The sequence below is a fragment of the Mirounga leonina genome, unplaced genomic scaffold (assembly GCF_011800145.1).
Source record: "Mirounga leonina isolate KUSES-001 unplaced genomic scaffold, KU_Mleo_1.0 Mir_168, whole genome shotgun sequence".
Lineage (NCBI taxonomy): Eukaryota > Metazoa > Chordata > Mammalia > Carnivora > Phocidae > Mirounga > Mirounga leonina.
Window position 1 is genome coordinate 44,825,346 of NW_023270426.1, and position 12,619 is coordinate 44,837,964.

The following is a 12,619-nucleotide window of genomic DNA, read 5'->3' on the forward strand; positions in this document are numbered from 1 at the left end:
ATCTGCTGACCCTGAGATCATGACCTGAGCCTAATTCAAGAGTTGGACACTCAACTGACTGAGCCACCCAGGTCCCCCTATAACTGGACTTATTTAAATGTTTCTCAAGTTTTCTCAAACCTTTTATCCTCAGTAGACTTCTAAGTATATGATGGGCCAGTGAGAAAGGAAATCTTCAAAAGTTAAGAAACTGGTCAAAGCTTAAAATTCTCATAGCTACAAAAGGAACTAAAGTTAGTATTTTGACCTTTTATGTGTTTTGGTAAATTTTTTTTCCCAACTTTTCCACAATACCTGGGATTCCATGTTTATAGACATCTTGGTTCTGTTTTAATGATTACCTTAATGCTTCAGATTAGATATGATATCCTCATTTAAGTATTTTCTTATTGGAAATGTAAGTTCTTAATTTCTTAAGAAATTAAAATTAAAATTTCCTAACTTCTTTATTGAAGGCTGTAATAACCTTATTGGTAGGGCTCTTTCTTTATTTCTTTTGAATAAATTACTTTAGACTTAATATATATTTAAACACCATCGTCTCTTTTATTAAAAGGAGTACAAATATTGAATGTAGGCTAATTGTAAAAATGTCACACTATTTAGAAATAAAGGAAATGATTAATTTTATCCCTTTTTAGCCTATTCAGTTCTCTCTCTTCAAAAATACCAGTTTCTTTTGTATATACTTCCTAGATAGTCTGTTTATACAAGTAATTACATGGGTCATCTCATTATTTTAACTCCACTGGAACCACGTTAAATGTGTTTTACACGTTTTTGTTTCATTTTTAACTTTACTGTAATTTATTTTTAACCCAGCCCTAAGTGACAGACATTCAGATTGTTTGCAGTTTTGTTACTTCATCAAGAAACCTCAATCTTTAAGAATGGGAATGTTTCTTAGGATGTTCAGGATAAATTCTTACGGGAGAAATTACTAAATTTTTTGTTACTAGTCTTATTTCTAACCACTATTGACAGTCTACCTTATTTTTACTAAGATTCCATCCGGTAGATCCCATGCTTGAGTATGTAAGGGGCCTGGGATATGTATTAGGAATACTCATCATTTGAGAAGGGCAGACATCACAGAATATGCTCCAAGACCAGATTAGCAGTGGTGGTCTCTTTGGTATTTCTAGTATACTTAAGGTCATTAAGACTTCTTAATAATTCTTATGAGATTTTTAGATCTTTGTTTCATGAATTTATTTCTTTATAGATTGATTCCTGTATTAGTGAATGGCATGAAGTACTCAGATATAGATATTATCCTACTTAAGGTAAGGAAACTGTTTTCTGATTAATAGGCATGGTTGTTTTTTATTGACTTTAGAGAATCTTTGAATCTGACTAATAGCATATTTATTTAAAATAGACCCTGTGTAAGTATGTTTCTTCTTTCTTATATATTATATGCTACAGAGTTCAAAGATAGAAGCTAACAATGAATTTGGGTGCTAATGTACTCTAACTTCATTGGAACCAGATGGTGACACTGGTAGAGTTAGCATAAATTTCCTGTTGATTCAAGTTATTTGTAGTTTATTTTAAAATATATTAAATATGGTCTGAATTTTATTCAGATACTCTGGATTATTCCAGCTGATGGGAGACAGTGTAATGCAGTTAAAAGGGCCTGAACCTAACATGCGTTATATGATAGTTTTTTCTCTCCTCAACAAAGAATTATTTTCTGCAGAGGGGAGTGGTGTGGGGGTAATAAAGAGGTGTGGGGGTTACTTCAAAACCATGTACATGGCATCATCTCTCAATATTCTGATTCTTTTACTCATGTACATAATAGCTTATATTTGAATATCATCAAAATTTTTCTTTAAAAAAAAAAAGGGTGATGTTGAAGAAGATGAAACAATTCCTGATAGTGAACAGGATATAAGGCCACGTTTTCATCGATCAAGGACAGTGGCTCAGCAGCATGATGAAGATGGAATTGAAGAGGAAGATGATGACGACGATGAAATTGATGATGATGATACAATTTCTGACTGGAATCTAAGTAAGTCAAAAAGAAAAGTTGCTTTGGTAGCAACTTTATTGAGAACTAGTTCATACATTGTACAATGCCCTCATGAAAGAGTACAATTCAGTGGTTTTTCATACATTCACAAAGTTATGCAACCATCACCACAGTAAATTTTGGAACACTTTCATCACTCCAAGAAGAAACCCTGTTCTTACTAGCAGTCACTCCCCATTTTCTTCCAGTCCCCCAGCCCAAAACCCCTACCAATCTCTATTCTGTCTCTGGATTTGCCTATTCTGGATGTTGCCTATAAATGGAATCATACGATATGTGGTCCTTCATGACTGTTCTTTCACTTAGCATGTTTTCAGTGTTTGTACATGGTCTAGAATGTGTCAATACTTCATTTCTTTATAATGTGGAAAAATAATCCATTATATGGATATACATACCGCATGTTATTTATCCATTCATCAGTTGATGGACGTTTTGTTTCTCCCTTTTAGCTGTTGTAATGATGCTGTGAACATTTATGTAAAGTTTGTGTGTGGACATATGTTTCACTTCTTTTGCAAGTACAGGAGTGGGATTACTGGTCATGTGATAACTCTTCATGTAACCTTTTGAGGAACTACTAAGCTGTTTTCCAAAGTGGCCCCACCATTTACTTTCTTACCAGCATTGTCTTTAGGGTCCCAGTTTCTCCATATGCTTGCCAACTTTTGTTATCCTTTTTATTATAACCATCGTAGTAGATGTGATTATCTTATTGTGGTTTTGGCTTGCGTTTTCCTGGTGGACCTGTTCTTACCTAATTATATCTAATGTTCATTCTATTTCTTAAAGACTTCTTACCTCAAACTGTCATTTCTCAAAAGGCCATACGTTTTATTTGACATTATGAAATAGGACCATTGGCCACAAGCTTTTCCTGTTTTCTTAACATAAACTTACTTTTCATGATAATTTGCGTGTGTTAGTTAATCATCAAGGATCAATGTAAAATAGGATAAATTGCTTTGTCATACTCAAACTTACAAAAGAAGTGTTGTAAAATCTCTTGTTAGTTTTTAGCCTTGGCTGCAAATCCCTATCATCTGTTGAACTGGCATTCTGGGCTACAGTCTAGTGAAATGAGGGACCCGAGACCTGTGTTTTGTTCTTGTTGGTGTGCTGGTTTTTAAAGCTTCACTGCTCTAGTTCAGGGTTTCTCAACCTCGGCACTGTTGACATTTTGCCACATAATTCTTTGTTGTGGTGGCTGTCATGTACATTGTAGGATGTTGAGCAGCGCCCCTGACTACTCAGTAGATACCAGCAGCACCCCACCACACACACAGTTGTGACAACCAACAGTGTCTCCAGAAATTGCCCGTTGTCCCCTGGGAAACAAAATTGCCCCTAGTTAAGAACCACTGCTGCAGTTCAGAGTGTTGAGATTTCTAGTAACTGATGAACCAGTTAAAGACATGAATCATTAGCCCAGACTATGTAATTCACTTGGTTAAATAATGTTAATTCCTCTTGCCCGTTTAGTTTCCTATAACAGTTCCTTTAGAGTGTCCAGTATGCCCAGTACTAGGACAAAGACTTGGCATGTGCATATCCCATTTAATCTTTACAACAGCCTTAGGTTGGTAAGGAAACTGCAAAAAGAGAAACTAACCCGAGGTTGGCTAATTAACATGGCTAGTACTGACGGCACACTTCATTTTGGAACCCAAATCTCCCACAATAAGAGAGCCTAAGGTCTTCACTGCTATCAGATTGCAGTAGCCCCTATTATCCGCAGGGGCATATGTTCTAAGACACACCCCTCCCCAGTGGGTGCCTGAAATCACAGATAGTACCAAACCCTGTATGTACTGTTTTTTCTAACACATACATATCTACGATAAAGCTTAATGTATAAATTAGGTACCACAGATATTAACAACATTAATGATAAAGTAGAGCAATTATAACAATATACCATAATAAACATTATGTGATGTGGTCTCTTAGAATTTCTTACTGTGCTGCATTCACCCTTCTTGTGATGATATGGGATGATAAAATGTCTACATGATGAGATGGGAGGGTGATTGAACTAGGCATTATGATACAGTGTTAGGCTACTGTTAACCTGGTGATACATCAGAAGGAGGAGCATCTGCTTTCAGACTGCACTTAACCGAAGGTAACCAAAACCATGGAAAGCAAAACTGATGCAGTGGGGGGCTACTATACCTCATAGTATATCCCTACTTTTAGGCTGGAGGCAAGATTATAATATAGGTGGGGCGCCTGGATGGCTCAGTCGTTGAGCATCTGCCTTTGGCTCAGGTCATGATCCCAGGGTCCTGGGATCGAGCCCCGCATCGGGCTCCCCGCTCGGCGGGAAGCCTGCTTCTCCCTCTCCCACTCCCCCTGCTTGTGTTACCTCTCTCGCTGTGTCTCTCTCTGTCAAATAAATAAAATCTTAAAAAAAAAAAAAAGATTATAATATAGGTAACTTTATAAAAGCAATAATGTACATTGAATTGGGGGAGGGAACTACTTCTCTTAACATCCCACCCATTTTTATATCCTTCCAGAAGTTTTTCTATTCACATGCAGAAAAAGAGTGTGTGTGTGGTGTGTGTGTATATATATATATTTTTTTTTTTTTTTTTTTTGAGAAGAGGCTGACTTCCCAGCAGTGAAATGAGATTAAATGTATTCTGTTGGTTCTTTTCCATTTATCATATAACTAACTCATTCTGTATCAGTACATAAAGATTTCTTTGTCTTTCATGGTAGTATTGTACTCATTTATATGGATCTACCATACGGTATAAATAAGACCCTTACAGATGAGTAAGGTGTTACTTCTAGCCAATTGAACGGCCTTTTTTTCAAAAAGTATTTTAATATTGTTTAATGATTTGTATTCAACTGTTTAGTATGCCTAATCCCATTGGGAAAAATTTTTATAATTATATCTTTGTTTAAAATTTTTGTTTTCTTAATTATTACATTAAATGAAATCTGAATTGATACATAGTTCCATGGCTAATAGTTCCTTTATCTGGAAGGAATGTTTTCTGGCCTATTTAATGCTTCATGTGCTGGTGACTTGGTGAGATGTATTTGCCTGACCTCCTGCTGAGTCATTACGTACTTGATTCTGAATGATCTATCACTAAGAATGTTAAGTAGAAATACTAAATGTACACATTTTACTGCAGGTTTGTTAGAAGTGGGCATCATATCGTAGAAGCATTAAATTGAGTGGAACAGTGTTTTGATTTTTCTGTATAGACAAAAGAATCCTGGTGTGACCGTCATGTACACAATAGAGTATCTTCATAATTAGTTTGCTAATTCTTGGTCATAAACTATTTCTTGTTGATAGAAACAGACTGCCTCCTATTTAATTGAATTCTTTGAAACTCTAGATATATGAATGAAGTGTTGTACATATAACAGATACGATAATAGGGTTATGATAATAGAGTTTAATGTAATATTTTTGAATTAAATATTTCTTCAGGAAAATGTTCTGCTGCTGCCCTAGATGTTCTTGCAAATGTGTATCGTGATGAGCTTTTGCCACACATTTTGCCCCTTTTGAAAGAATTACTTTTTCATCATGAATGGGTTGTTAAAGAATCCGGCATCTTGGTTTTAGGAGCAATTGCTGAAGGTAAGTCTAGGTCAAAACTGAACTGTGAAGTCCTTAATAGGCCCTAATGCAGATGGACCACTTTAAGGAATGTTATTCTAATAAGCATTGTTACTCAGTCTGGAATTCATACACTTTTTTGCTTTTGTGTTGCTCATGTGGAATAGATGACACTATGATCTATGTTAACCTTAAAAAAGATGTTCAAATTCAAAAGCCGTCTTAGCGAAATCAGAGAGGGAGACAAACCATAAGTCCTATGACTCTTAATCATAGGAAACAAACAGGGTTGCTGGAAGGGAGAGGGGGGTTGGGGGATGGGGTAACTGGATGATGGACATTAAGGAAGGCATGTGATAAAATGAGCACCAGTATTATATAAGACTGATGAATCACTGACCTCTACCTCTGAAACTAAGAATATGTTATATGTTAATTAATTGAATTTAAATTTTAAAAAAATAAAAGGAATGAACTAGGAAAAAAGCATTAGCAAGTGATATGAACAGATAACTGACAAAAATGGAAAGACAAATAGCCCTTAAACACATGAAAAGATGCTCAACCTCACAGTAAAAGAATGCAATTAAAAAAAAAAAAAAAAAGCCGTCCTAGGATAAGTTTTTACCTTGAACCAGTTAACTATTATTAAACAGCCATAGGCTTATTTCTAACCCCACCAAGATATTTTACAAATGCTTCTGTTACAATAAAAGGAACAGAATGAGAAGACTGATGTCAGAAGCATCCCAATTGCCAGAAAAATAATTTTCTCCATTGGTAAGTGCAAGAAACATGGTAGGAACCTCATCAACCCCCATAAAGGTTACTGTGTCTTGGAGATAGGCCTGTATTTACAAGAAACTGAAGTATTTTGTAGGCACTTCTGAAAGCCGTAATTTGTGTAGCAGAAGTAAAATAAGCTTTCCTAACCCTACCAGAAGACCTAGGAGCAAGTAGCTTTCATTTCTTTTTTTAAATTTTGGAACAGATTATTAGGGAATATTTATTGCAGTGGAGATGATCTCAGTGTTTTTTCTATTTTTTTGATCTGAATATTTTTCATGGCTGCATGTATCAGTTTAGTATTCAACTGAAATAATTTTAACTGAATTTTAGCACTTTCTGAGAGATGTTACTTTTTTTTTCTAGGTTGTATGCAAGGCATGATTCCATACCTGCCTGAGCTCATTCCTCACCTTATTCAGTGCCTCTCTGATAAAAAGGCTCTTGTGCGTTCCATAACGTGCTGGACTCTTAGCCGCTATGCACACTGGGTAGTCAGCCAGCCCCCCGATACGTACCTGAAGCCATTAATGACAGAATTGCTAAAGCGAATCCTGGACAGCAACAAGAGAGTACAAGAAGCTGCCTGCAGGTGGGACAAATCCATAACGTTTATTGTGGGGAAAGGGAGTGGGTATTTCAGTGAGAAAATAACTTTTAGCTTTGTGGTGGAATGTTGGTATTAAACCATTAATGGAGCTTTTATTACCTGTAGTTTTTATCTGATGATTCTGTAAATCAAAATGTGAGTCAACTAGGTGTCAGTCTTTGCTGTTCCTTCAACTCATTTTTTTTCTCTGTGGCTATGATAACAGTAGAATTCTCTTTCATCCTAATTCTCGCAGACATCTGGAGTGGTGATAGTGGGGGTCTTGCTCTTGAAGGAATAACAAAGTTTGAGCAGATTCACATCATTAGTTTAAAGGTCAGCTACCACAACTCCATAGAAAGTCCCACAGTGACTTACCATTTTTCACTTAGTGAATCCACTCCAGTAGCTGCTCTGTCATTTGGGTTTGGGGCTGTCTGTGTTTTTATATCAGATCAGCAGTTAGTTTCATTACTATAAATATTCCAGTTTTCTGGAACAAACCTTTGTGTTCTAAAAAGGCCTTACACATTTATAGCTCTTAACTTTTTAATTAGAATTGTTTTACTTTTGACTTTGTTAGTAAGAAATAGCTGTTGAAAAAGAGGAAAATAAATTTAAGTGGAGTTGTACTTTACCAGATGGGAAGCAAAAATACCTGAAAGCATTCTGATTGAAAGAACGTTGAACCAAAGGGGCTTTGGAATTACTAGCACTACATTTTTTTTTTTTAAATGAGGGGCGGATACAGATTATGTTTGGTTTCCTGCAGATTTTTTTTTAACTCTCTACTAGTCATTAGGCATATATTAAATGCTGTGTTTACAGTCCCTGCCATCTTTAAACTTAGAGGCTAGTATAGAATACTAAACAACTAACTGTATAATCATAATTCATGGCAAGTGCTGTAAAGGATATACATACATAGTTCACAATTTAAGACTGGGCTTTCACTAATAAATGGCCTAATGTTTTAGGAAATTGCTGTGAGTGGGTAGAATAGAAAATAATACAGACCTTAATTTTAGAAACGAAGAGCCAGGTACACCTTGGAGTCCAAACAAGTTTAGGCCTAAATTGAAGTAACTACTCAGACTCTGGAGTGTTTGCCTTTTGTGTATATTTGTCTTAGTAGGTAAGCCACACATAAGGCAAATCTGTAGTAACAAACACACTGTGCATTCTAATGTATGGTGTACAACTTTAGACCAACATTTGTAAGCTTTATTGATTAAAAATTGACAAAAATAATCCATGTATTTAAAATGTACAACGTGATGACTTGATAAACATATGCATTATGGAACAGTTAGCAAGATCAAGATAATTAAGACATCCATCACCTCACATAGTTGACTTAAGTAAGTCTTTTTGTGTGGTGAGAATAGTTAAGGTCTACGCTCAGCAACTTGCAAGTATACTACACTGCATTATTAATTATAGTCACCATGCTGTACTTTAGATCTTCAGAATTTATTCTTACAACTGAAAATTTGTATCCTTTGACCACCTCCATCATCCCATTTCCCCCTCCGGCTAAGAGAAACATTTCGGAGGTCATGACACTATGCTAAATTTGTTGAATGAATATAAGAACCAACAACAGTTTTAGATTTTACTACTGTAGTGAAGCAAATGCCCATAGGTGACAGCCTCTTTGAAAGAAATAGGGAAGAAATAATAAAAATAAGCCTCTGGTATGGTGAGGTAAGGAGATAGGCATATAAAGTGTAAATAGATGTTCTATAGACTTATTTTCCTATCTCTGTCATAAACTACAGCAGTAATAATCTCTCTCTCTCTCTCTCTTTTTTTTTTTTTTTTTTTTAACTGTAGTGCCTTTGCTACCTTAGAAGAGGAGGCTTGTACGGAACTTGTTCCTTACCTTGCTTATATACTTGATACCTTGGTCTTCGCGTTTAGTAAATACCAGCATAAGAACCTGCTCATTCTTTATGATGCCATAGGAACTTTAGCAGATTCAGTAGGACATCATTTAAACAAACCAGTGAGTATCTGTGATTAATTATTAAGAAAAGAATATGTACCATATTTATAATCAAAAGGTTAACATATATTTAGAAATGAAATTGGGGAGATGTGAACACTTAGTGTTGGCTACTTTAATAATACAGATCTTAAGAAGTCAGCAAGTATATTTACTTAGATAGTATTAAAAGTAAATAAGTTCTTGGTGTGGAAATCATATCAGCATATCACATGAATGCACCAACACTTTTGAGAAAAGGGATGATAAAGGTCTTACATGTGGGTTTCAGCTTTTACTTAATTCCAAGTATTTATCTACCACTTCATAAATATTAAAGCTTTAGAGTACCACATCTAGACATCTTTGTTTTCTGACTGGAACTTAGAAGTATGGGGAATATACACTAAGATAAGACAGTTAGAAATTGGGATAATAATTAGTTAGAAATGCTAAATAGTGATATGGCCAAGGATCCAAACTCTGTTTTTAGTAGAATTAAAAAGAGGATGGTGGAATTGGCTTTGTTTAAATAGGATTTAAATAATAGAATTTCAGGCTGAAAATTCCCAGCAGAGGAATAGAGTACACGTTTATAATTGCTATATGAAAAGTCTTTAAAAAATTGTGTATAGAAGTTATACCTAAAATTTGGTGCAGGACGCTTTGTTTGTGGGTTTGCTTCGATGTTGGTTGGTTTTGTTTTGTGTGCAGGGGGTGGAGAATGTTTTTCTGAATGTGTTAGACCCTTCGGAATCTGTGCCCCTTGTTTACATGATTACTATTGTTTATTTAGTATTTATGGATTCTAAAGTTTAAATAAAGACACTTAAATGATTGTGACTCTTATGCAAATGCCTCTGTAAGTTTACCTGTAATTTATAACATAGTATACAGCAAGGACCATACTACATGTTATAAGCTCCAGGACTGAAAAAATTCAGAGTAAAACTTACACAAATTATCCCTGATTATGATCAAATAATTTTTGGGTAGTGGTATATTTGTATACATTTTATTTGAAAAAGGATATAAGATACTTAAAAATAGAACAAGGTTATATAAAAGTGGAAAATAAAAATTTTAAAGGTGCTAAGTAGAGCAGACTGAGTCTTAAAATGCATTCAGTAATGATTTTACACAATTACTCTAAACAGATTTTAATTTTCATAGACCCAAAATGGACTTGTTTACATATGATAGTGGAGCTTTATGTGTTTTTCACAAATAGGAATATATTCAGATGCTAATGCCTCCGCTGATCCAGAAATGGAACATGTTAAAGGATGAAGATAAAGATCTCTTCCCTTTACTTGAGGTATGTTAAGCTGGGTAACCTTTAGTTAATCTAATAGTGTGTTTCATCAAAAACACGTGTAAATATAAAATGTGGGGATATGTGAGAAGTAAAATGTTAATAGATGTACATTTTGAACCATTTCTGTCAAAAATGCTGAATAAGTGTGTAACTGCCCTTATTTAATTATGGTACATCCATACTAAGAAATACTGTTAAATAGAAAAACCATAATGGATGTGTTAAGTTGGTTTGTTTTTGTTTTGTTTCATTTTGTTTTTCTTAAGGTCGTCCAAGGATTATATTACATGTTTTCTCACCTGCTCTGCTTCAGTGATAATCTGTTATCTTGGAGATCTTTCCATATCCGCATATATATGTCCTGTATTTAATTGCATTTTTTTATATAGATACATATAGCTATGCCATGACAATATAGTTCAAATTATTTTATGTTATATAGCTATATATATATATATATATATATACACACACACACACATACACACACACACAACTATTTAATGTGTTCTATACCTATTGTATATACAGACATATAGTCAAATGTGAAGTAGCGTTGAGTCTTGATGCTGGTAAGGGAGGGACTTTGTTTCATACCCTTTCTGTCCAGGTTGAGGTTTGATAGTTGATGTTATTCAAATAACTGAACATGCAATCAAATATGATAACTTAAATGAATTGATACTGGTAAAGCCATTTTAATCCTTGTCATTCTTGTTTCCCCTGTCATTTCAGGGGTCATCACTTCTGCCATAGTTTGTCCCTAGCCAGAGAAGTAAAAACTTCCATGCCTAAGCAATGGCTGATTCTGGGCCCAACAAACCGAGAAAAATCATTAATTTACTTTAAGGCAGGGGCTCAGAATATGCCCATTAAAAGTCCACCCATATCGGGCGCCTGGGTGGCTCAGTTGGTTGAGCGACTGCCTTTGGCTCAGGTCATGATCCTGGAGTCCCGGGATCAAGTCCCACATCAGGCTCCCTGCTCAGCAGGGTGTCTGCTTCTTCCTCTGACCCTCTTCCCTCTCATGCTCTCTGTCTTTCATTCTCTCTCTCGAAAATAAATAAAATCTTTAAAAAAAAAAAAAAAGTCCACCCATATCGTTGAGCAGGATGAGAGGATAAACAGATATCTCTTATATTTGATGAAAAAATAAGCATACATAATAGTTAACCTGGTTCTCTAACGATAATGTTCATTACAGAAACTTTTTTGAGGAAACCTCCCTTTACCAGCAGCAAACTTAACAGCAATGAGTGGCATCCAAAAAGGAGAGGTCTGAAAAGATAACCTACTATTGTAGAATAGTAGAGCGGGCTCATAAATGACCAGAAACTTACTGAGTATGCTCTTAAGCATTTATCATAATTTTAAGTATATCCAGAAATTTACATTTGTACTTTATTTTTTCTAGTGCCTATCTTCAGTTGCCACAGCCCTGCAGTCTGGTTTCCTTCCATACTGTGAACCTGTGTACCAGCGTTGTGTAAACCTAGTACAGAAGACTCTTGCACAAGCCATGGTATTTTTAAAAAATACTTATATCCACCCTCCCTGGCATCATAAACATTTTTCTAAGGGTAGACATAATGTATACAAATTTTTTAATCTAATTGATTCAGACTGTTTTTTAAAACTTTTGGTCTAATTTCAGCTGAACAATGCTCAACCAGATCAATATGAGGCTCCTGATAAAGATTTTATGATAGTGGCTCTTGATTTACTCAGTGGCCTGGCTGAAGGACTTGGAGGCAACATTGAACAGCTAGTAGCCCGAAGTAACATTCTAACACTAATGTATCAATGCATGCAGGTGAGACTTGTTAAATTAAAACGTATCAAGACCTGATTCTCTGTGTCACATTGGGGTTAATTTCTTCTTATTCCTTGTAGGATAAAATGCCAGAAGTTCGACAGAGTTCCTTCGCCCTGTTAGGTGACCTGACGAAAGCTTGCTTTCAGCATGTTAAGCCTTGTATAGGTATGAATATTTCCTACTGCTATGATGTGCTTAACATTAGTTTTACATCAGTTATATTTCTGTATTATTAAACTGCAATGTCATGGAATCCCAACATTTATAAATGTACTAGTTAAAGCTGCTCTGAGTGAAGCAGGTAGGATGGGAACACCCTTGCTTCCTTGAATTCATAATCACTTAGGCTCCAGTCGTATGACTGGAGAAAAGCTGGAAAAGTATTACTTTAGTGTGAAGGACATGCCACCTGCAAAACCTCGGTACAATATGCTAGTTTACTGGTAATTTTGAGTAGACGCCTTCTTGGGGGGGTTAGAGATACCCA

General features: G+C 35.4%; 1 protein-coding gene across 2 annotated transcripts in view; it reads left to right on the top strand.

Annotated features, from left to right (window-relative positions):
• Positions 1-12,619, top strand: part of TNPO1 (transportin 1) — a 97,097-nt gene that overhangs the window by 65,456 nt on the left and 19,022 nt on the right. For both annotated transcript variants that reach the window (XM_035014621.1, XM_035014622.1), the window contains exons 10-18: positions 1,226-1,286; positions 1,855-2,023; positions 5,505-5,657; positions 6,789-7,014; positions 8,848-9,019; positions 10,230-10,316; positions 11,731-11,838; positions 11,971-12,129; positions 12,210-12,297. In XM_035014621.1, coding sequence (XP_034870512.1) covers positions 1,226-1,286; positions 1,855-2,023; positions 5,505-5,657; positions 6,789-7,014; positions 8,848-9,019; positions 10,230-10,316; positions 11,731-11,838; positions 11,971-12,129; positions 12,210-12,297 — 1,223 coding nt within the window. The remainder of the gene's footprint in view (positions 1-1,225; positions 1,287-1,854; positions 2,024-5,504; positions 5,658-6,788; positions 7,015-8,847; positions 9,020-10,229; positions 10,317-11,730; positions 11,839-11,970; positions 12,130-12,209; positions 12,298-12,619) is intronic.